General features: G+C 34.8%; 1 protein-coding gene across 1 annotated transcript in view; it reads left to right on the forward strand.

The window, feature by feature from the left end:
* Positions 1-26,935, forward strand: part of LOC126829275 (alpha-1,3-mannosyl-glycoprotein 4-beta-N-acetylglucosaminyltransferase A) — a 55,257-nt gene that overhangs the window by 6,355 nt on the left and 21,967 nt on the right. Inside the window, exons 2-5 of the mRNA XM_050559054.2 lie at positions 18,156-18,276; positions 19,433-19,598; positions 21,798-21,970; positions 22,985-23,118. Coding sequence (XP_050415011.1) covers positions 18,183-18,276; positions 19,433-19,598; positions 21,798-21,970; positions 22,985-23,118 — 567 coding nt within the window. The 5' untranslated portion in view covers positions 18,156-18,182. The remainder of the gene's footprint in view (positions 1-18,155; positions 18,277-19,432; positions 19,599-21,797; positions 21,971-22,984; positions 23,119-26,935) is intronic.

Below are 26,935 nucleotides of genomic sequence, written 5' to 3' on the forward strand. Positions count from 1 at the left end.
TCCCACTGCTAAAGACCCCTATGCGCAAGCGAATTATTGAAATAAAATTAAACCATATGTTAGTCCCGAAATGACCTAGTTTGTGTCGAGTGGACTTTAAACCCCATTTCTCTCTCTCTCTCTCTCTCTCTCTCTCTCTCCTAGATACTGGTTGACAAGCAGTCTTAATCATTCCTTTCCCCTCCCTAGCAACTGGCTGACAAGCAGTCTTAATCATTCCTTTAACTTTCATAGCTAGTGGTTGACTCAACAAGCTATCTTAATCATTCATTTCCTACTTCCTATCTACTTGTTGATAAGTGGTCTTAATCATTCCTTTCCCCTTCAGAGCTAATGGTTGACAAGTGGTCTTAATCAATCCTTTCCTTTTCCTAGCTACTGCTTGACTAGCAGTCTTAATAATTCCTTTCCCTTTCCTAGCTACTGTTTGTCAAACATTCTTAATCATTCCTTACCACTTCCTACCTACTTGTTGACAAGCTTTCTTGGCAATTCTTTTCGCCTTTCCTAGCTACTGGTTGACAAGCGGTCTTAATCATTCCTTACCCTTTCCTAGCTACTGCAGTACTGGTTGACAAGTTGTCTTGGTCATTCTTTCCTTTCCACTGGTTGACAAACTTTCTTGGCCCATCCTACAGATTGACAAGCTAATGCACATATATCCCGAAAATTTCTTTCTACTGGTTCAGTATACCCACTTTCTACATGCATCAAATGTTTGATACTATTTTAAATAATAATGTTTGTATTGCTTTGGCTGCTTTCAAACCCTCTGTTGACAATCATTTTATAAGTCAAAACTTGTACAGTGCATAGATGACATTAAAACTTGGATGACTTCAAACTTTATTAAGTTAAACGATGACAAAACTGAATATCTACAAATTGGTTCTGTAAATGTGCTTAGTAAAGTTGACTCTGATCCTTCAATTGGTGTGTGTAAAACTGTTATATTCCCATCACAAACTGCAAGAAACATGGGAGCCATCTTTGAAAATCATGTTAATAATATTTGTAAGAATGGCTATTATAATCTATCAGTAGAATAAGTAAATATTTATCTGTTGATGCTATTAAAACTTTAACTCAATCTCTTGTTATTTCACGTTTTGATTGTTTGAACTCCCTGGTTAAGCTACTTTCAAAACTACAAAAACTGCAAAGTTCCACAGCACGCCTGGTTACTGACTAGTGTGGGTTATCATGAGCACACAACTCCAATTCTTTATACCCTTCATCCTGTATCATTCAGAATTGATTTTAAAATTTTGTTAATCACATACAAATGTCTAATGCTTTAGCACCTCCATGCTTGACCGAATTGATACAAATCTGCACTTCAGTGAGAAACACAAGGTCGTAGTACAACCTCGAGCCAGACTAGCATCCTATGGTGAGAGGGCCTTTTCATTTTATGTACCGTTACTTTGGAACAAATTACCTTATTTTATTTGGAAATCACCTTCTATTATTACATTCAAATCACACTTAAAAACTTATTTATTCAAACACGCTTTTTGATGATTTTACACATTTGACTGTTTTATGTGTAGATAAAATAAATTTAATATTATTAATTACATTGTCTTTTTCTTTTTACTGTTTTTAGGACCTGTTTTTTGTTATTTTTTGTAACTTTTCTTTTTTATCATATAAATTGTATTTTTACTTTGTTAATATCAATTTATTTTCAACATCTGTTTATTTATTAGTTGATAGCATTGATTGAAATTACTAAATTTTCTGCATAGGATTAGGTATAGATGAATGATATACATGTATTTGAAATTTCCATTATTGCGATAACAATATAGAAATCCACAATGTATTGCCAGTATTGCAATATTATGTGAGGATAAGTTTATACGTGCAAGCAACAGTGTGACCTTCTTAATGAGATGTAGAAATAGTGACTTAATTCCCAAAGGCTTAATTGTTAAATCTCCAGTCAACTCAAATGCCGCCAAAAAGATTATTAGATATGCCAGCAAATGTTTACTAAGAGAAAGGCTTCAGCACTACAGAAACGAAAAGCAGAAACTCTCCATTAGCATCAACCAACTTCAAGCTGAACTCCAAAACATCATTACGAATGGTGACCATCAGAAATTCAATGAAATACAGAAAAAAGCACAGGAAAGTTTGAATAAACAAGTTAAACTAAAACATACCCAAAAATTCGACAAGTTGAAACAAATTAAAGAGAAAACGATACCAAACTCCAAAAGCAATACCACTAACGATTACCTAACTAAAACAGTTGTCAACATTAGCGACCGAAATTTAACAGAAGATGAAATCAATCTACTCTCCAAGGGACTCAACTTTGTACCATCCAACCAAAAACCTCATACAGATACCTTTATAGCCAATATTGAAAAGGTACTACGACAATTAGCACCAGGTGGGAAAGTGGAATACCTCAGACATCAAGTAACCGACCTACTTCTTAAAGCCAAACCGCAACCAAGTAACATCACCCAGAAGCAGAAGAAGGCACTAAAGGAACTACGCAATGATCCAAAGATAACAATCGTGCCAGCAGATAAGGGGAAAGCTACTGTAGTAATTAACACACCATTGTTGAAGACTTACTTAAAGATACCTCAACCTACCGACGCCTCAGAAAAGATCCAACCAACACACATGTTAAAAATTACGAAAAAATTTTGAAGTCACTTTTGGAAGAAGAAAAGATCACCAACAGCATCCTCAACAAGTTTAAACCAGACCACCCCCACCCACCATATGCTAGAGCATCTATTAAGATTCACAAAAATCCAATCAAAGCAAGACTCCTCATATGTTCCATTGACTCGGTCTATTACAACACAGCTAAGTATTTATCCAAATTACTCGCACCACTAGGGAAAACAGCCGACTCCTTCATCAAGGACTCTAATGAATTTTGCGTTTGTGTCAAAGATGTCAGAAATCCTGGGAAAATGCTCTCATACGACGCAGTCGATCTATTCACCAACGTACCAAGAGAAGAAGCATTGAGAGTTCTTGAAACCCGTCTCCACCAGTCCGCTACACCGCTGGATACATCACTACAAGTTGACACAATTATTCGCCTGATTAAGCAATGTCTGGAATCTACTTACTTTACGTGGGGAGATAATTATTATGAACAGATTCATGGATTACCTATGGGAAGCCCATTATCCCCGCTGATTTCTGAAATCTACATGACATCACTAGAGGAAGAAGCTATTTTAACCGCTCCCTTTCAACTGCTAGTCTGGCTCAGAAGGGTTGATGACATCTTCGTCATGCTAAAAGAAGAAGAAGATGCGTTCGTCCTTCTGAATCACCTCAACAACCAACATCCAAGAATGAAGTTTACAATTGAAAATGAAACCAACAGCAGCCTCCCATTTCTTGATGTACTGGTAAGAAGAGAGAACGCCAATATCACCACCTCAGTGTACCGAAAACCAACACATACAGATCAGTATATCCACTACCAATCTAATCACCCCATCAGCACTAAAGCAGGCATTATCACCACTTTAACCAAAAGAGCCAAGAATATTTGTGACCCTGAATCCCTTCCCGCAGAAATTCAACACTTGAAAAAAGTATTCACCCAGCACAACGGATACCCAGAACAAATGGTCAACAAGCTCATCAATGCCACACTTGCCGACCTACCAAAACCTGATAAACCCCAAAACGATAAACCTCCAATTAGAATCTTCATACCTTTCCACGGCAACATCTCTCACCAAATCAGAAGATTATTGAAAAGGGAAGCAGATATTGAAACCACTTTCTTGAAGGGCACAACAACCAAAGACATAGCAAAAGCGAATGGAAAGTTGAACCCCACCAAACCCTTCTCACCAAAAGGCTGTGTCTACAAAATCAACTGCAGTTGCCAGCAAAGTTACATTGGAGAATCTAAAAGACCATTAGATATCCGACTGAAAGAACACATGTCAAAAGCCCCCACCAACCAATCTGCAGTTGCTGAACATCTGAATGACAACCCACGACACCGTGTCGATTGGACCAAAGTTAAAATGTTGGCTGTGAACCACCACAGCAAAAGAATCAGAAGAATACATGAGGCGATCAATATCAGAAGACATGAACCGAAACTGAATCGAGACCCAGGCGTCTATATCCCCAGAGCATATGACCGCATTATCAAATTGTAACACAGTCCCCCTAAGTAATTCCCCATGCAAAACCATATTTAACTACTGGCATTTTCCAATACCGAATTCATTGTATATTCCATACCCACAACCCTCACATTTTATAATCCTCTGTTAACAATATGTAAAATTTGTATGTTTCAATTATTTTCTATAATTTATTTAGCTATTCACAGTATTTTATGCAATGTTATACCTCTCATATTTATAATTATAAAAAGGTTTCATCATAGGGCCTTCTGCTTAATTTATCATTATTTATTTATATTTTATTCAACCCTTTGATATATATTCACCTTGTACATTGTAAATACATATATGCAACTTATTACTTAACTTTAAAACATAACCGTAAAATTCTATATTTCCTAACTGTTATAATCAATGTAAACATTATGGTTTCGATATAATTCTATAAACCCCCAGTTTGATCTTCTTGTATGTTTATTTAGTAATCTTAGTATATACTGGTTTCAGTTATGGTACACTGTGTATGGTTTCAATATTTGTCAATCTTGGTTAATCCCCTGTTCCATCTTTTAATTGTACAATAAGCCAACGATTATGCACCTTTGTTACATCAATAGCTTGTTATAGCTAATCATGCTCACTCACCTTGCATTCCATTGGATAGTTCGCACTGATGTTTTTTATTTATATTCATATCTTTCTCATTTTTTATCTATTTGTATATATGCTTGATAACGACTTGTGAAACCTTGTTGAAACGTCGCAGTGAAATAAACCACCATAGTAATTGTTATCCATAAAAGTGTGTTTTTGATTATCAGGGCTTCAAACAGGGAGACTCAAAAGAGATGGTAAACACCTCAAATAGATTTCTATGGGAAACGGGTAAATTTGAATCATTATAAGGTTCAAGTTTACACTGTTTTAATAAAATACAATGATCTTTCACAGAATATTGTTAGGAAAAGGGGAAAGGATCAAACAAAATATTGAACTATTACGTGACACGTAATAATATGTCAGTAAAATATATTGCGATATATTGATTTATTGAAATTATTGTCCAGCTCTGTTAAACACAAATCTTAAGCTGTGTTGAGTGTGGATTTATCAAGTATGACGAATCTGGTATATTGGATTATTGCGGTATATTGCGATATATTGATTTATTGACATTAATGCCCAGCCCTGGAATTAGATGACAAGACACTAATCCATACCATTCGTTGTACAATTGATGTTGAATATTACGCTAGATAATAATAATATTTATATGGCTCAGTGATTTAAACCTGTATGTTGCAAGTCAAAGATACTGTACAACTTGAAGGCATTAAGAATAGAATACATGTATAATTAAAAGGGGCATTATGTAAGATTTCGCTAATGAGCTGGCTGTTCTCGCTATAATACTTTATAAATAAAACATGCAAAATGAATATATTGATTATTTTATTCAAATTAAATTATTTTGAGCAAAGTTACATGTACATGTATCAATGGTTGTACTGTTGTAGTTTTGACAAGATGTGTGCATTGATCGTAACTACCGTACTGGTCATTTGAGTGTTAGTCTCGCTTCTCCATTTTTAGATTAAATCTTTAAATGACCGAACCCTTCTAATCTACATGTACATGTACCGGTACTTTTTAATCATCTTTCCTATTTACATGCAAAGAAAACGATTGCAGATGCCGTTTCTTTACATTAAGCCAATCGTCTCTGTTCATATGTTGAAAATAATCGTACTAAACTCACAAAACTTTAAAGATACATTCCCGGGTACAAACTGGGGGATTTGATGATATATTTGGACTAAAAACATATTCAAACTAATTAATTTATCATAATTTTGCTTCAAATCCTTTTCAAAACATTGCAATTGTCAGGGAATACCTGGCTATAAAAAATCGATCAAAAGGGGTCATGTTTGTGTCACGTGACACAACGGGTCCGACGTCGGAGGAGAATTCATTGCATACACAAGACGATGTTGCCTTTATCGCTGACTATTTATTACAAATACCGAAGCCTAATTAAATTGTCGGATTATCCACTGCCCGCGTCTTTTTCCGTGATTTTTATCTCTTCATAAAGTTTATCAACATGTACATCAAGCGCTCAATCTCCACGTGCAACCTTCGACGTCATGCGTGCAGACACTCCTAATCATCAGGCTGTCGATTAGGGAAACCCGTACATTTTTGTCCTCTATGCGCTCCATGAGTGTTTTTCAGGGAATCCAGTATTTTTCTGGCGGTAACATTGGATATTTCTATTTTCTAACCAAAATTGCCATACTTTTATTAGAAATAACCACCCGATAAATACTTTTCTGGGAACGTAGCTTTAACTTTAATTTAATTGTTAAAAAATATTTAACTAGTTAACTGCGCCCAGCCCTGTAGAAGTTCTCTATTCTATTATAACATGTATATTTTTTCAGATTGTCTAATCAATAGACATCTTCTATTACATGTATATTTTTAGTGTGAAGAGAAAGACTATACGATTGCTGTGTTTATTGCCTAATATTTATCAAACATTTTGAAATATTTCAAATAAAGACTGAAACCAAGAACAAAGCCTTTAATACTATTACTTGAGTTAGTCTTACATTTTGCAACAAGTTTAATTATTTTGACATACATAATTGGCACAGTAATATACCATAATAACACTCCCATCACTGGATATAAGATTGCCATGAAAATCATTCATCATATTCGACTTGAACAATGAGTGGCAGTGGGAAAAAATCATAAAATACTTTGATTTGACTTTTACCCTGTATTAATATGCTAATAATAGTACATCTTTATTTGAAGATGTTTAAAAAAAGGACCACTTTTGATGTCTTTTCCTACTCGTCAAAAGACCCTTGAAGATAGGGGGAAATTTCTCCTTCCTAGCATTGTACAGTATGACCATCTAACAAAATAACCATCTCTCAGTTAGCATGTTGGTGAAGTGTCATTAGTTTGTTAGTCTTTATGAGGGTTGGGTCACGTGGCCAAATGGTTTAACATGTGTGCGTAAGATCATAAATTATGTCATTTATTCAAATAATGTGTTTTCGATTCCCCACTTGTATGTGACAAGAAGTGATTGTCAGATTGTTGAAGGCTATGAAAATTACAACGCTATCAAATACATGTATTGTCTATGTAAATTTATGGTCACATATGCTACATGCACAAATGTATACCTGTTCACATTTGATAAATGTGTCATTCAAGGCTTTTTACAATCTAAAAAAGGCATTGAATTCCTGTCTCTCCAATTTCAGCTGCCATTTGGTTGCCTACGTACAACATGTGTTAATGAAACTGAAAGAAACAATCAGTTATAAAATTTTACTTTGTATATTTTTCCAATAAGTTATTAAGGGGGGTATTACTGGTTGATGAGAGGAAGTGTTGTACATGTATATTAGCAGGGAATATGATATGGACAAATAATTGATTAGTACCTATTTTGATGTTTTTAAAAAATAGTGCTAATGAATCTGAAAACCAATTAGCAGTTACTCTTTAAATGATTAGCATATATTACTAACTTTCCATTGTTTTTATAATTGAATGATCTAGACCAGTGATGCCCAACCTTCAGCACATGTGCCAAACGTGGCACATTGGGTGATTAGAAGAGACACATTGCATCACAGCTATAATAATAAATTAAGGCAGTAAGCCTGCTCCTTTTTTATTGATTTTATTATTTCAGCCTCATCTTTTTTAGCAAATGTTGAACTTTCACATTAATCTGTTTCAGTTAAAAATATGTTGTTCAATACTCACTTAATACTTATAATTATACTTTTACAAAAGGTACATGTAAACTGGGGTAAAATAGTTATGCGAAATTACTAATTAGTATGTGAAGTTATACAAATTATCTTGTTAAAAGAAACAAAACAATAAAATTAACCAGCGGCTGCCAGGCAGGATACGCCCACATTTTGCAAGAGATGGATAGATAACAAGCTAAAAACAAACAGGATTTTTTGTACAATCAGGGGCAATAATTCAGAAAGTTATGGTTTGAAATGCGCAAATATCAAAAGGGACTGAGATCTTTGGGATATAAAGATATGTTTTAAGTTTCATCAAAATCGGATAAAAATTGTGACCTCTAGAGGGTCCACAACCTTGATTTACCAGATGTTTACACTATTTGTGTATGAGGGGTGGCCATTTTGTCCAGCGGTTTTGGCCCGATTTTCACGAAATTTGAAGTTAACAAACATTACAGTGTAACGGTGATATATTCGAACGTTTTTTTAAATATATTCATACAACCAGAGGCCATAATTCAGGAAGTTACAATTGGATATGCACGAAAATAGAAAGGAACCAAGATATTTGGGTTATTAACATGCATTTCAAATTTCATCAATCCTTAGGGTTAGTACATGTAGTTGCTTTTTTTAATTCACAATAAACTTGATTGAAGGAATAAACAAGCTGTTGTTTGAAATGATATGTCCATAATCTTGTTGTTTATTTATGATTATGTTGTCACTTGGTAAAGTGCCCCTGAACATGTTATAGGAAAGGGGGCACTATAAATGTGCTGTAATAATAATATTTCCGTCTGTCCTCATTCGCCATCTAAATGATTGGGACGAACTAAATCTGGAATTATCTAATTGGCAGTTCATGTTTAGAAATGAAATCAACTAATATGGGGTTTAATCCTTATACGGCATTTAGTAACTGAACACATGATATAAAACACAAATTTATATGGAAAGCAATCACTGGGTTTATTTCACACTACGTAGTGTGAAATAAACCCAGTGATTGCTTTCCATATAAATTTGTGTTTTATATAATATGGGGTTTAATCTCTTATTTTTCTGCACCAACTGGGCTAATGAATATGGGCCTTTGCTATGCCGAGGGAGGGGCGTTTCCACCTATACTTTATTGTTATCCAACTGTCAAGGGTTTTTTAACGTGCACACCAAATTGTTTCAATGCGTGATAAAGACTAAAGAAGCCTAGTTGAATGTGCTTACCCAAGTCTTGCTCTATAAATCAGTTCAGTATAAGTACCGGTACACTACTATTTATTAAACAGGCATTACATGTATGTAAGAGCTAAATCTGCCTATTGCAGGTCTTTCTTTGGGCTTTAAATATAGACATTTATTAACATGACAAGACCATAATCAACTCTCAATGCCATCGGATGGCTCTGATTTTAAGTAGATTGGAATGGTTCAGCCATTTAATGATTTAATTTAAAAATGGAGAAGCGAGGCAAAGAATCGAATAACCAGTACAGTGGTTACGATCAATGCACACATCTTGTCAAAACTCCAACCATAGATAAGTTCACTCGAAATAAAGTAATTTGGATGAAATTTTCAACGTATTCATTTTGCATTATTTATTTTTGAAATATTACAATGAGAACGGCCAGCTCTTTATCTAAATTTAACATAATGGCCCTTTAATACATTTTATACATGTAACAAGAAACCTAGAAAATTATTTACTCATGTAGGCTACAACATGGAGTTTACAAACATCATGGTCATTGTATTTATTCATCTTCTTCTTCATTTATTGATTTGCCTGGATCGACTTTAGATTTAGAAGAAATTGTTATCACAGTAGAAATCAAAGTAGAGGTGAAGTGAAGGAGACACAACAACAAGCTTTATGTTTAAACGTCATGTATTTATAGAGTGTTTACACCACCACAAGCTTTTGCGCCTTTCTGGATTTCAGGTTCCGATTTTGATCTCCAATGCCCGGTAGTTCATAATCATTTTGCTCAACCAGTGGCTCAGAATCAGATATGCAACAGCCCAAATTGAATTGACACTGCAGAGAAAATTCTCTGTCTGTGACCCGCTGTTTTGGTTTTCCCCCACAGGATTTTATTCTTCATGCAAAATCAGCAGTTACCTCACTCCTGAATAAATGTGACTGCCAGGTTTAATTGACAACAACGACTTCAGTATTTATTTTACATGTACCAAGCGATTTCTCCAATCACTTTTGATTCTACTTTGTTCTTTTTACTTTAGCATTTGGGAGCCGTTGTGGCTTGGTAAGACGTTGGCTGACTTGTCTTGAGGTACCGTGTTCGATCCGAGTGTTGACTGAAAAAGTTTCTCAGGATTTTCCGAAAGGGTTCTCCCTTGTCAGTGATGCAGGACAGAGTCCCTGGCAAGAGACAGTGCACAGTCGTTGAATCCTGTGTACACATTGGTGGGCACGTAAAAGAATCCTTGAAATTCGAAATAAGAGTAGGCAGTAGTGCAGCTGTTTGGGCAAAATGTCCCTCATACGTGTACATTGTAAATGTATACGGGGTATACCCGTCTTTATTATCCCAGTTTGTACAGAACAGTTTTGCATTTGAAACTGGGTATGCACTATGCAACCAATATAAGTAAAACATGACACAGATTGGGAAAATTCATTCTGCGATAAGCCAAGATATTTTCAATACAATCTTAAAGATACATTATGTAAGATTTAGATAAAGAACTAGCCATTCTTGCTATAATAGTTCGAAAGTAGGTGATGTAAAATGAATTATTTGAAAATTTCATTCAAATTACTCTATTGCAAGCGAAGATATTAGCCTTTGAAGGTTTGACAGACTTGTGCAATAATTTCAACCACCGTACTGGTTGATCAAAGCTAAGTCTCGGTCCTCTAATCTATTTAATATCGGAGAAATCTGATGCCATCGAGAGTTGATTAAGGCCTGGATCAGTTAATTAATGTCTAATTATATACTTTAGAAAACATTTCAGGCCTAAAGAAAGACCTGCAATAGGCAGATTTAGCTCTTGCATAATGCATGTTTAAGTTTTTAAATTACCGAGACTTTTGTGTCAGAATTTGTTTGTTGATAGTATTTAACAATGACAATGAAGGGACAGTAATAATATCTGTATCAATGTATGTTCCCTACATTGATTGAATTGGGTGCACCCACATCTAGAAAAGATTTTTAAACACATACATTTTCGTGTGGACATATTTTGTCATTGCCCGGCATTGACGTACGAATGTTAGATAAAGTCATGTTTTTAGCTGATAGAAACTAATATAAAACAAGTTATATATCCTATTATTATTGTGTGAATTTATCTATTAATGGTTTATTAACTATTAATGGTTTATTAACTATTTAATAACTTACTACCGTACTGAATTTTATTACAATGTACCATACCTAAATTATAGTTTAAATCATTTTTTCAATAATCTCATTGGTATCTTTCCCTGACATTAAATTGATTAGCTTCTATAATTGTTTAATAGCATTTGATAAATGTTGTACCACATGTTGCACAACAAGCTGTCACATCTCTGAAATGAAATGGGGTTTGACGTCCTACTGTTCTGCTCCGACTAAGCTAAGTAATGAAGGCGAGCATACGCCATGCAGTGTGCTGTGAGGGAAATTTTGCCCGGACAGCGCCGCTAAGACCTACTCTTATATCAAATTCCAACTGCCAGGGGATCTTTTACATGCATGCCAATGTGTACATGGGACCTCGGTTTTTCGGACCATTCGAACGACTAGACAACTGTCCTTGTCAGGCCCTCCATCCTGCACCACTGACAAGGGGATACCATGCCGGAAAATCCTAATGCTGATCACATGACCACATGATAGTTTTGGATAAAACATACACTTTTTAATTTTAAAGGAGCTTTGGCACCTAGAAATGGACACAAATGATTCACAACACATGTAGTCATGTACGTTCAATCGTTTCTGTTTTTACTGTAATTTCTTATCACTAATATCAGTTATGTTTGGCGAAATACTCAAAAGTCCAAATTGAATGGTAGTCTTTGGCATCTGGTTATTCCAGTCGACATGTGTAGTATTCTCCTGTGGGATATGTTTAGCCTCATTCATCGAGTCGCTTCATTTGGCGCTCGACCGAAAGCATTCTGGCACGCGATTCATGTGCCAATTTTAAAATTTTCATTTTGTCTTAAATATTGGATATCAGAAGCCCATCTTTTCATGGTAAGATAACAACATCAATGTTGATTTAAAGGGTCATTATGGGAGATTAGTTACAGAGCTGACAGTTCTCGCTATAATACATGTAGTTAAAAAAATAGATAACATAAATAGAATATTTCTGAAAATTTCAGTCAAATTGCTCCACTCTGAAGCGAGATATTAGATTTTGAATTTTAGGCTGGCTTCGATCATCATTACTAAAGTTGGTATGATAAAAAAACAAAGTCTAAGTTTCATCAATTTCCTTTAATTACATCTAGAGTTATGGCCCTTGTTTCGCTTTGTTGAATCTTGTGAATGCTCTAATGACAACAGTTATCATCCAATCTGTTTGAAATTGATATGCATCATTTAAATTAGTGAAACGAAGAAGCCTATTGAATTTCAGCAATTTCCGTTAATTACGCTGTGAGTTATGACCCTTCTTTCACTTTGTTGTACCTTGTAAATGCTCTAACGACAAAAGTTATTATCCGATCTGTATTAAATTTATATGTATCGTTTAAATTAGTAAAACGAACAAGTCTATTGAGTTCCAGCAAATTTCCGTTAATTATGGCCATAGAGTTATGGCCCTTGTTTAACTTTATTGAATGTTGTGAACGCTTGAATGACAAAAGTTATCACCTAATATCTGTATGAAATTATATGCATCATTTAAATTAGTGAAATGAAGAAGCTTATTGAATGTTATAGACCTGTATAACAAGTCTTTAACAAAGTATACTAGGAAATTATTAACCAATGCTCTTATACAATGCCACTTAGATTATGCATGCTCAGCTTGGTTCTCAGGTTTAAACAAGAAGCTGAAGAACAAACTATGTCGAATTTCAACAATTTATGTAGATTACTTCGAGAGTTATGGCCCTTGTTTTAGTTTTTAGAACCTTGTGAACCCTCAAACGACGAAAATCATAATGTCATCTGTATGAAATTGTCTATTAAATTCACCTAATTACCTACAAAAGAATAAATATGCGACAACCTTGTCGACTGCTCGGACGATTTAGCTGCTGTGGCCGTATGTTTTGTTGCCTGGCAACCTACCTTTACGTTTAATCATCCTTCACAAAATATATTCCAATCCGCTAAATACAACAGACAAGTGTTGAGATCGAGAGTTGATTATGGTCTGGATAAGTTAATTGATGTATAATAATTAATAATTAGGATAACATTTCATGCCTAACAAAAGACATGCAATAGCAGATTTAGCCCTTGCATAATGAGTTTACACCTACTTCAAATAAATATTTACTGTTTCTCCTTATGCCTATGAACAATCCTGTAATGTTTTGAAGTCCAGAATTGGTCATTAGAGGTGGTTACCAGCTTCAGCAAATGACGTTGATAAGATGTAATTTCAAAATAGCTTTTTATGAGCAAGATAAACAAAGTTTAAACATCATGTTCTTAGTAATCTTACCATAGACATTATGTATCAAATAAATATAGTTATTATTGACATGCACTACATGTTATTATAATATAAACCTGTAACGGTGCAGGGGTTAAATATAAGCAGAATGTACACCGACCGTACGGTACCTATTTTTCGTTATACTTTTTTTGTGGTGATAATAAATAAGATTTATTTAGAATATGATATGCTGCATAAGAAATTTTTTTTTTTTTTTTGAGGCCTATATGAAAGGGACATGAATCTTATTGGCCCTATTTCCTGAAACTGACAACCACCTCTAGGGACCCAATTTTTGACTCAGATCAATTTATTTCAAATGGATTAAGAACCCTGGATAATACCCTTTTCGATGATTAATAGTTTCTTATATACTCTGCTTAAAGATACATTATGGGAGATTGGATAAATAGCTTGCAGTTCTCACTATAATAGTTAAAATCTAGATTATGTAAAAGGAATTTGCTGAAAATTTCAGTCAAATTGATCCACTCTGAACCATGATTTTAGCGATTGAATTTTCGACCTAGCCTCGATTATCATTACAAAAGTCGGTACGATAAAAAACATAGTCTCGATTATCCATTTCATGACTAAATCATGAATGAAAGTCGAGCAGTAAATCGGAATCTAATCCAATAAATATCGCAGGCTAGCGATGACATCGAGAGTTCATTATGGTCTGGATGATTTATTTAATGTCTAATAATTTAGATAACATTTCAGGCCTAAAGAAAGACCTGCAATAGACAGATTTAGCTCTTGCATAATGTACATCTATGTTTAAAGGAGCTAAATCGCTAATAATTGGGACCTACAAATTGACACAAATAGGTAGCAACGCATATAATAATGTACATGTAATATCAATGTATATAAACTGTTTTACATTCAATCGTTTCCGTTTTTACTCTTAATTTCAAAGCAGTTATGTTCGGCAAAATACGGCATCTCGAGCATTTGGTTATTCCGGTCTACACCGATAGTATTTATTGTGCATGCTCTCCAGATAAGAATATGGGGTCACCAATTGATATGACTAACCTCGTTCTTCGAGCCGCTTGTTACAAATGGCGCTGAAACGCATTATGGTACACGATTCGTGTACCAATCATAAAATATTTATTTTGTCTTAAATATTGGATATCAGAAGCCAATCTTTTCCCGGTAAGATCACAACACCAATATTGATTAAAATTGACAAATAATTCTTGTTTTCAATGTCAAAGGTTTTGGATGATACTGAAATCATCTGTGACTTGCAAGACGAAGTCAAAGTACATTTTTCAGCCTTTTGCTATTGTGAAAAATTACATTCATTATGAATGATATCCATAAATAAATGTAGGTAGATATAATTGTTTATTTATATAAAAAAAACATAATCACAAAATCATACCTGTTCACTGCCCAGGTAAAATTCCAAATGTAAGTAACATTTAAATAGTTTTATCTTAGAGAAAATTAAGGCATGTCGTGTAACAGGAACCAAACTAAATGTTTTATTTGGCCTAATAATATTCAACTTGATCAAGTTGATATATGTGTGTAAATGTATTTTTACACTTTATTGTCACACATTGTGAGTTACATGTATCTGTCATAAATATAGCTGTTTGAAATGTGTATAATATGATAAAAGGAGTAGGGAGTCTCAGCTATAACTATACATATGGTAGATGCTTAAAGATCGAAGGAAAAAATATTATACCGTATTTATTCAAATTACGTAGGCTAATTTTTTTTATTATACTTTTCATAATGGTTTGATTATTTAAGATTCATGTATGTAAATTTTTATAATATATTTTGTGGTTAATATTTTAAATTGTTTTGAAAAAAAAACTGTCAGCTACATGTATTTTAACAACCGCATTCTCCATAAAATGGAAAATCAAGACTACATGTACATCAGTCATTGTTTTTTAAGGCGAGAGATTGCTCTCAAGCGCCTGCTGCTCACCTGAATAACGACAGAGGGGAGCTTTTTCTCCCTCTCCTTAAAACTCGTTCTCCTTTATAAAGTCATGGGGGGTGGGGGGGTATTATCATTTATGAATCCAGGAATGACCCTCTAATGCAGTTATGGTATTGATCTTCAGAACCATTTTCCATACACACAACTAATCACTCTCGGACTTGATATCAGATCACTCTCCTTAATTTCTAAATCACTCTTCTTATCGATACTGGGAGAGCTTATTTACGGGAGCGTTTTTTTTTAATTTCGGCTCTCCTAAAATACAAACAACAACGACTGATGTACATGTAGCCTCGCTTGTCTAGTACCATTGCTTCGATAATAAACGATCTGTGCTACATCTTCAAACGGTCATATCTTTGCTCAGAATAAAGTAGTTTGAATAAAATTATCAGTACACTTGTATATTCATGTTTCATTATCTATTTTTGAAATAGGATAGTAAGAATGGCCAATTCCTTATCTGAATCTTACCTAATGTATCTTTAACTGGCAAGTTTTATTTGAGAAATTAAAAAATGAAAATGGAATTGGGTTTAATATCCTACTTTTCTGCACCAATTGGACTAATTATCTCCCTTAAACACAGACACGTGAAAAAATGCTCCAATCAAACATGGTGACCTCCACGAAAACTTGCCATTGAACGTACCTTGATCATCGCAATTCAATTATCACAGGTACATGTAGACATTTTAGCAGCAAAGCATGAGACTGGGTATTCATGATGATCGAGGAATCTGATAGGCCTCCAGCTGGATCAGTAGTCAATCGAAATTAATGCCAAAATATGCAGGGTATAACGTGAAGGACTTGATAAGATGTACAGAGATAAAGCGAGATCAAGCCCTCTATTGTAGATGACCAACACTGGGATCATACCCTGGATTCCTGGTTAGTCAGACAGCACCTTAACCACTGAGTCATCTTGGACTCCTGAAATCTATTTAGTATATATTGTAATATGTTAATAATATATTGCTTTCTTTCATTTACAATGTAAATGAAAATTGTGTAATATTTTGTATTTTGATATCATCTGCCAGAAATCATTATCATATCACAATGTATTTTTATAAGTGTATATCTGGGTATTGTTTAGTAGATATCATTTAATGATATATCCAATACAAAACCAGTGATGTCACAGGCTGTGTCATGCATGTGATATACGTAATTTGATTTTGTACCTAATCCTACTCAAATTTCTTTTCTGAATTATGACTGGTGAACAGTCAGGTTAAAGTAGCTAAGTCTCTAACTCAATATCATCCAAAATCTTCAACATTGAAAACACGATTTATTTGTCAAATTAAATCAACATTCATGTTATGATCTTACCGGAAAAAGATGGGCTTTTGATATCTAATATTTAAGACAGAATAAACATTTTACCATTGGTACACGAATCGTGTACCCTAATGCGCTTCAGCCCCAGTTGTATCAAGAGACTCGAAGGACGAGGCTAGACACATTGCACCAAATCAAACGGCGTATGTAGACAGGAATAACTAGACGCTAGAAATTTGCACTCGCTTGAGACTGCTGGCTTAATGTATTTCGCCGAACATAACTGATTTGAAATTGGAGTAAAAACGGAAACCATTGAAAGTAAATCAGTTTAAATACATTCATACTACAGTATTATATGCATTGCGACCCACTTTTGTCAATTTCTAGGTCCCAAATGTTAGCGATTCAGCTCCTCTAACAACCAATCCATTACAGGGTAACAAAACAATTGGGATTAACCAGATCTCTAAATATTATTATGTTAACATAAAGTGTATAATGACAATTCATTATGAGCGATTAGAATAATATTAGTATATTGCAGGAAAACAGATTGTGTAGTAAACAAGGCTATTCGAAATGCTTAAGCATTATCATGTAGAATATGTTGAACCATGCAGCAGATGAACAATATTTTCACCGTCTTTTAATACATGACAATCGAAGAAACTGACTGTAATATTACAGATTTTAAGTCAAATGTTTCTACAAATTAAATAGAATCCAACTACAACTTCTAACAATTTAACCCAGGAGAGATTTGATTAGATGATAAAAATGGACACACTACGTCAAAAACCCAAGTTTCAGCTCCAAGCAATGGCTAAGGATTTCTCGAGCCATTTCTTCGGGAATATAATGATTTCTTAAAGATACATTATGGGAGATTAGATAACGAGTTGGCAGTTCTCACTATAATAGTTAAAAACTACATAATGTAAAGGCAACTTGCTGAAAATTTCAGTCAAATTGATCCACTATGAACCGAGAACCATGCGGATGAAAGTTCCGCTTAGCCTCGATCATCATTACTGAAGACGATAAGACAAAACTAATAGTCTTGATTATCCATTTAATCGTTAATCACGAAGGAAATTTTTGCAGCAAATTGGACTGTAATCCAACAAATATCGCAGGCAAGCCTTGACATCGAGAGCTGATTATGGTCTGGATAAGTTAATTAATGTCTAATTAATAGTTTTTATAACATTTCAGGCCTAAAGAAAGACCTACAATAGGTCGATTTTGCTCTTGCATAATGTATGTTTAAGATATTGTGTTATTTTCTCCACTTGTATTTTTCAGTGTTGTGTGGATTGTTTTGGTGGATCAATGCGGATGAGGTTTAGATTGAGGAATGTGTTAATTGTAACGCTAGTAGTCTGTTTTACGCCTCTGTTATGGTTATCTGTTTTCAGTAACAATGGTACGTACATCTTTATTTATTGCTTTATGCAAATTGGGGGGTTTGGGTGGCTGAATGGTTTAGCACGTGCGGATTGGATCATGAGGTCTGTCGCTGAGTTAAGTGGCGTTGTTTTGATTCCCTGATTGTAGGTGGCAAGGAGTAGGGCCACCTATCAAACCTTGTGAGTTTTATCCAGGTCTTCTGGTTTCCTCCCACTGCTACAGACTCTTACGTGCAAGCGAATTATTTACATAAAATTTAACTGTAGTTAGTTCTCTCTCTCTCATCATAGGCAAGAAACAGCGATCGTTAAACCAGTTTAGGTTTGTTTGAACGCAAAGGTGGGACAAATAAACCGGTTTAAATAACACAACTGTCTACCTGTCTTCAAGAATGCATTTCTGAAAAGCTGTCTTATCTTGGTCATCGGAACAGGTCGACTTAAAACTACTAACTTCCACAGTATGTTATCTACCTGACAAAAGGACAACCTGTGGCCATACGTAATTAACTCTAATAAGCTTAAACAGACGAGGTCAACATTCATGTAGGTAAATTGGTTTGGCTTATGTTATGTGTGAACACTACACTATCCTGACGTAGAAAGCCATGTCGTTTTAAACTAATTTAAATATGTGTCTAAATAGTAAACACCGATAAGATAATAGGGTAATTATATGTCCATGCAGTTGGTGGATATTTTAATTCATATTTAGCACAAATTCACCAGTGGGAAAAATGCAGCTTTTTTTTATATGCCAATGTGGACATTTGGAGGTTAAGTTAAATGTAGCCTCCAATTGACTGGAAATTTATACACAGTGCATCAATTTATAACAATTACTCTAAGAGTTATGTCCTTTGATCAATTGGAAAAATCATGTAGACGCTCTTGAAGTTAATTAAAGTTATCATTCAATTGATTTTAAATTTATACTATCTTTCATAAGTAAAAGATAGATTTTGATTAATTTTGTAATACAGTAAATCATAATCACAATCACAATACCAAGCTTGTACCTGGCAAGGAGTATGGTCACCTGCCTAACCCTGTGTGTTCTCTCTCTATCTCTCTCTCATATATAGATTTTTGCCTTTCATTTGATGGATTTGTGTCCTAATACCTTGAAATCTAACGATCTTATATGTATGGGATCTGGATTTATTTTTTCAGGAACCAGTCCATATGAAGAGGCAATGCAGAAACGATTCGCTGATTTGCGAGATCGACTTCAGTTTGCCGAATCGTTGAATAGACAACGAGAAAATGATCTTTTTATTTTACGTAAACAGTTCAACTATTTGGTGGACCAAGTCGGTAGCAATCGCACTTCTAATAGGTAAATTTTGATGTGATTGGTATTTCTAAAAAAAAACACATTTCTAAAGTAAATGTAAATGATTAAACTCCATTGCATATCACATTATTTGGATTCTGTTTTATATCAATAATATTAACATCTGTTGTAAGAACAAAAATGCCAAAAAAATCTATGTTGCAAAGATTGAGTTGATTATAGCCCAAATGAAATTGCACTGAAAACAGGCTAGAGTTCATTTTCAAACACTATCAAAAAAACTAATGAATCTATAGGTTTTATGATTTTTAGACGTCCGGACGTCCGTCTGTCCGTCTGTCTGTCCGTCCGTCCGTCCGTCCACAATTTGTTTGTGGACACTCTACAGGTCACAATTCTTATCCGATTTTAACGAAACTTGAAATATAGGTGTATCTCCAAAAGATCTCGGCTGCTTTCGATATTGGCATGTATCGGATCGAAACTTCATGGATTATGGCCCCTGTTTGTACGAAAAATCACGTTTTTGGCTTGTGGAGCCTATAGAGGTCACAATTTTTATCCGATTTTGTTGAATCTTGAAATGTAAGTTTATAACCCAAAGATCTCGGTTCCTTTCGATAATCGCGCATATCGGACCGTAACTTCTTGAATTATGGCCCCTGATTGTACGAAAAATCGCGTTTTTAGCTTGTGGACCCTATATTATTATGTCACCGTTACACCATAAGGACGACTGAGTTCGAATTTCGTGAAAATCGGCCCACCCAAAATTGATAGACAAAATGGCCGCCGTTCGTTCTCAAATAGCGTAAAAATATGGTATATCAAGGTTGTGGACCCTATAGAGGTCACAATTTTTATCCGATTTTGTTGAAACTTGAAATGTAAGTTTATAACCAAAAGATCTCGGTTCCTTTCGATATTCGCGCATATCGGACCGTAACTTCCTGAATTATGTCCCCTGATTGTACGAAAAATCGTGTTTTAGCTTGTGGACCCTATAGAGGTCATAATTTTTATCCGATTTAAAAAAACGTATAATTATATCACCGTTACACCATAAGGACGACTGAGTTCGAATTTCGTGAAAATCGGCCCACCCAAAATTGACAGACAAAATGGCCGCCGTTCGTTCTCAAATAGCGTAAAAATATGGTATATCAAGGTTGTGGACCCTATAGAGGTCTCAATTTTTATCCGATTTTGTTGAAACTTGAAATGTAAGTTTATAACCCAAAGATCTCGGTTCCTTTCTATATTCGCGCATATCGGACCGTAACTTCCTGAATTATGGCCCGTGATTGTACGAAAAATCGCGTTTTTAGCTTGTGGACCCTATAGAGGTCATAATTTTTATTCGATTTAAAAAAACATATTATTATATCACCGTTACACCCTAAGGACGACTGAGTTTGAATTTCGTGAAAATCGGCCCAAAATTGACAGACAAAATGGCTGCCCTTCGTTCTCAAATAGCGTAAAAATTTCAAGGTTGTGGCCCCTATATAGGTCACAATTTGTATCCGATTTTGTTGAAACTTGAAATGTAAGTTTATTACCCAAAGATCTCGGTTCCTTTCGATATTTGCGCATATCAGACCGTAACTTCCTGAATTATGGCCCCTGATTGTACGAAAAATCGTGTTTTTAGCTTGTGGACCCTATAGAGGTCATAATTTTTATCCGATTTAAAAAACTGTATTATTATATCACCGTTACACCATAAGGACGACTGAGTTCGAATTTCATGAAAATCGGCCCAAAATTGACAGACAAAATGGCCGCCGTTCGTTCTCAAATAGCGTAAAAATATGGTATATCAAGGTTGTGGACCAGTGATGGGATTTCAAAAAATTTCATGTCAGACATTTTTTCCCGAAAATAAAGGGGCATAACTCTTACCGTAATTTAAGCAGACGTTTTCAAAACACAATTAAGAATCATGTGTCAACAAAATATATTCAAATTCATATGTAAAAAAAAAATAGGTGCACCTCGTTATATTTCATGTTTAAAACCCGTACGGTATTCAAATTTATGTCAATAATATTCCTACAAAATTACATGACATTACATGGTATTCTGCCTGGCAGCCGCTGGTTACAAGATAGAAACAATGTACATGTAATGTGAAAATTTTCAGTGTGTTATATACGATCATTTTGAAGTAGAGGAGTTTGAATTTCAGGACCATTCAATCTACTTCATCTATGAATTGTGTAGTTCTTCCATTTACAGTTCTGCAGTACAGAGAGTTCCTAATATCCAGCAGTATCTGAACAATTTTACGGGATTATCCAGTCAGGATGGTTTATTTCTGCCTGGTATTTTAGCCTATTTACCTCATCTCTCTGGCCATCCTGAGTTTACTCGACCAAGATATAAATTATCTGAAGGCAGTCGAAATCAAGGTTAGTTTGTCTAAACTTAGTTGTACTGTTGGCCTTATTTACATATAACCAGGCCTGAAAATATGGTTTTACGAACTTTGTGCCTGACACTTATTAGTAAAGGTCTTTGAGTGGCTGAATGGTTAACGCATGCGCATTGCATCATAAAATCTGTCATTGAGTCATGTGGCATGGTTTCGATTCCCCGCTTTTCCTTGAAAAGGTGTATTGTCAACTGTCCAACCTTATGGATTTTCTTCGGTTTTCTCCCACTTCTAACGAATTATTGAAATATAATTGAGGGAGGGAGGCAAAATGGGGTTTAACGTCCAGTCGACACAAACCAGGTCATTTCTGGACTAATATGGTTAAATTTTATTTCATTAATTCACTTGCGTGTAGGAGTCTTTAGCAGTGGGAGGACCTGGAGAAAACCCACAAGGTTGGATAGACGACCCTGTGAGTTGCTAATGTTTAAAGAACCAGTTGCTAATACTAATAGTAAGTGAAGGGAGACCACTCCACACACAATCAATTACACCTGACAGAAATGAAATGAAATGAAATGGGGTTTAACGTCCTACTCTTCTGCACCTAACCTGGGCTAATTGAAGACGGGCATACGCCATACAGTGTGCTATGAGGGAAATTTTGCCCGGGCAGCGGCGCTACGGCCTACTCTTATATCGAATTCCAACTGCCAAGGGATCTTTTACGTGCACGCCAATGTGTACATGGGACCTCGGTTTTTCGTCCCATCCGAACGACTAGGCAGCTGTCCTTGTCAGGCCCTCTGTTCTGCATCACTGACAAGGGGAAACCACGCCGGAAAATCGAGATGAACTTTCTCGGCCAATGCAGGGATTACACCTGACAGACCTACGGACAGTACACAATATACTGACACCACAACCAATAAATGCACATATGAGATCAAGTAAATGGATATAGAATCATTGTGAGTTTTAAAAAAAATGTGTATAAGTTTCACCCGGTTTTTAGCTTTGAATAATTTTTATTATTGTCTGTTTGCAGTTTCTGTTGTGTTTGGAATACCAACGATAAAACGGAGCAGCATCAGCTATCTATCTAAAACCTTGCATTCATTGGTTGATGGTTTGGACCAAACTGAGAAAGCAGATTGTTTGATAGTTGTGTTTATAGCAGAGGTAAGTCATAGCCTTCTTTTGTCACAGGAAGGTATAAGGAAATATGGTTTTCTCCATGAAATAGGTGGATTGGACAAAACTTACTTTCCAAAACAACAACAATTAAATCAAAATTTACTACATAATTTCAGAAATTTCCTAGAATTAAATCTATATTGTTTGGTCTGTCATGCGCTAGAGCAGAGAAAATAGCTTGACAGCTTCAATCAGAGAGGTATGAAATAGTGTTTTTGGGTCACTGATTTAACCTTTGATTCACTGTAGAAAAATATTCTGCAACTAGTTTTGAAAAATATAAAATGCTTTTAAAGTGCTTTTATAGAAAAAATGAAATGAATTGGGATTAACGACCTACTATATTTTTTATGAGTACCAGTGCGTGATAACTCTGACTACAGTACAGAGAGATGATTTATAAAGACATTTTTCAAGGTCATAAGCTATAAAAGATTAAAATTCTTTGGTGATACTATACTACCATCCTAGTGATTAAAGATACATTTTCCCGAAAGTATTTATTGGGTGGTTATTTCCAATAAAAGTATGTCAAATTTGGTATATATGGAAAGTATAGAAAAATACTGGAATGCCCGAAAAACACCCATGGGACAAGTACTGGGCAAAAATGTCAGGGTATCACTAACTGGCAACCCAATGGCTTGTCCGACAGATTATTGTATGCAAGCTTGATTGAGGGTGCAATTGTTATTTCTTTATCAAATGGTTAGGTGGTTTTCGGAACACTGAGGGGTGTAAATTTACATACATGTACATGTAAGACACTGCAATTAAACGGCGGAAAAAGAAGTTGATAGAAAATAATAAGAAATTACTTCGACCTCAATATGTACGGTAAAATAGACAGTAAGTAATAAAAAATACATCCTGAAAAATGGACCCTCCCTCAGTCAAATTAGGTGACCAAACATGACTTCTAACAACAGTATAATTATAGCTTGAGGTATCTCCCTGCGAACACAAAGTTTTGAGAGGGATTTGAAGCAATTTTTTTTGATAGAATAATTAATTCAAATATGTTTTTAGCCCAAATATATTATCAAATTACAAAGTTTGTAGGCTGAAAAGTATCTTTTAAGTTTTTCAATAATGTTAAAAATGTAAACTATAATATCTAGGATCATAACACAGTAACCCGGATATCTTTTAACCTTGTGTATCTAGCACTAATTTCTTTCTCGTTCATTCAATATCAAATTGTTTAAAAATTGGTAAAAATCATTTAAAATCTCCCCAAATCATCTGATTTGTACATGTGGTGAGTTCTTAAACAAAATTTCTTTCTCGTTCATTCAATATCAAATTGTTTAAAAATTGGTAAAAATCATTTAAAATCTCCCCAAATCATCTGATTTGTACATGTGGTGAGTTCTTAAACAAAAATTTGATATTGAATGAATGTGAAAGAAATTAGTGCTAAATACACAAGATTAAATATACCCGGGGTACTAGTGTTGAAACTCGGGCATATTTTGGTATTTGGCTATCCGTCTGCACTATCCGAACATATTCGGAATATTTGTGTGTAATTTAAAACTTAGTTTTGACGTTTAAGCGCATACAAATTCGTCTATTGTACGTAGTGTGTTCCGTATAAAGCGGTGGTTCTCAACCTTTTTTTGCTAACAGCACACTTTGGACCACTTGAAAAAATAGCGGCACACCTTAGACCACATGAAAAAAATAGCGGCACACCTGGCTAAATATATATGAAAAATATTTGAATTTTGCAAAATAAAAACATGGCAAGTCATAGACAGCCTACAACCGTAGACACAAACTAGTCATAGACACAAAGACACTGTATGGCGTATGCCCGTCTTCATTAGCCCAGGTTAGGAGCAGAACAGTAGGACGTTAAACTCCATTTCATTTCATTTCATTTCATAGACACAAAGAATGACTCAAACTAAATAAAGAAAAACACAACTATGAACTTAACAGTAGACACCAGTGAATACTCAATGGGGATCACATGGTTTTTCGGATTTTCTTAGTGTGCCGTTCAAAATTTCGTGGCACACTTAGGAAGATCTGGCGGCACCGTGCCTCGGCACACTGGTTGAGAATCACTGGTATAAAGGCTAATAAACCATAAGATAATTATTCAAATAGATGATTTCAATTATCAGACATCCTTTTGACAATGCTAATCTTTTTGATAGCCTATATTGTCATTGTCACTAATAAGCTTAATGCAGGACGTATCAAACTATCACGCCATCGTTTTGAAAAATAAATATGGCCGCATAACGAAGAGGGAGAAGACTTTCGTCAAACTTTTATACCCAGAACAGTTTTATTTTAAAACATTGCCTAAATAACAAGAAAAATCATTTCATAAGTTTTCTAAAACTTTATTTATCTGAACCAAATTAATTTGAGATGATTATATCTGTGAACGGATATTCAGATACAAGTTTCAACACTACGGGGTACAGTGATATATACTGTGGGTTGAATTTCATATAACAATCAGTGTTAACAACGTATTATATGAAAAGCACCAGTGGGGTTCATATACAATTAACTATATATTATGTGCCATTTTTGGGGCCTCATATGTTATATATATTATGTTATTATTAAATATTTAATCACATGACAACCCCAACAACCAACTCTCAGGATTTTCAATAGATTGAATATGAAACATGATCACCATTAGATAATTTAAATTGAAAATAAAATGGATAATCGATACTTTATTATCATAACAATGGTTCTTGACAATCAAGGACTGAAATTTTCAATATATTCATTTTCATTACCTAAACGACCTATAACATATATTTACATAAATCGGCATATGTACCGGTAACCATCAGGATAAGGGGTTTGTCTGTTGATGTCTTTATTTTGTTTTTATACGCCAACATTTTCATGTTGACATATTATGCTCTGGCGCCTAACAATTTTTATCTGATTTTGACGAAACTTGAAATATAGGTCTGTCTCCCAAAGATTTCAGTTCCTTTCTATATTGGCATGTATCAGGCCATAACTTCATGGATTATGGCCCCTGATTGTATGAAAAATCACGTTTTTAGCTTGTGGACACTCTAGAGGTTACAGTTTTCATCTGATTTTGATGAAATTTAAAATGCATGTTTGTAACCTAAAGATCTTAGTTCTGTTTGATATTGCGCATATCAGATCGTAACTTTCTGAATTATGGCCCCTGTTTTTAGCTTGAGGTCCCTCTAGAGGTCACAATTATAATCCAATTTAAAAAAAAACGTTTGAATATATCACCATTAAACCGTAATGCTACATTTTAATCAAAATCAGACCAAAACTGCCAAACAAAATGGCTGCCCCTCGCATGCAAATATTGTAAACAAATGGTATATCAAGGTTGTGGACCCTCTAGAGGTCACAATTTTGATTTGATTTTGATGAAACCTGAATACATGTTTATAACCCAAAGATCTTGATTCCTTTCGATATTCGTGCATATCGGATCGTAACTTCCAGAATTATAGCCCTTGTGAATATATCACTTTTACACCCTAATGATGGTTGAGTTCCAATTTCGTGAAAATCGGAAAAAAACTGCCAGATAAAATGGTGGCTCTTTGTATTTAAATAGTGTAAAAATATGTCATACCAAAGTTGTGGGCCCAAGAAGTCACAATTTTTTTCAGATTTTGATGAAACTTAAAATATAAGTTTATGTCCTGAGTATCTTGGTTCCTTTCGCTATTTGCGCACATCAGACCGTAACTTCCTGGGCATATCTTGCCTGGCAACCGCTGGTTGGCTTGTGGTCCATCTAGAGGTCAAAATTTTTATTCGA

This window comes from Patella vulgata, chromosome 8 (genome assembly GCF_932274485.2).
Source record: "Patella vulgata chromosome 8, xgPatVulg1.2, whole genome shotgun sequence".
NCBI lineage: Eukaryota > Metazoa > Mollusca > Gastropoda > Patellidae > Patella > Patella vulgata.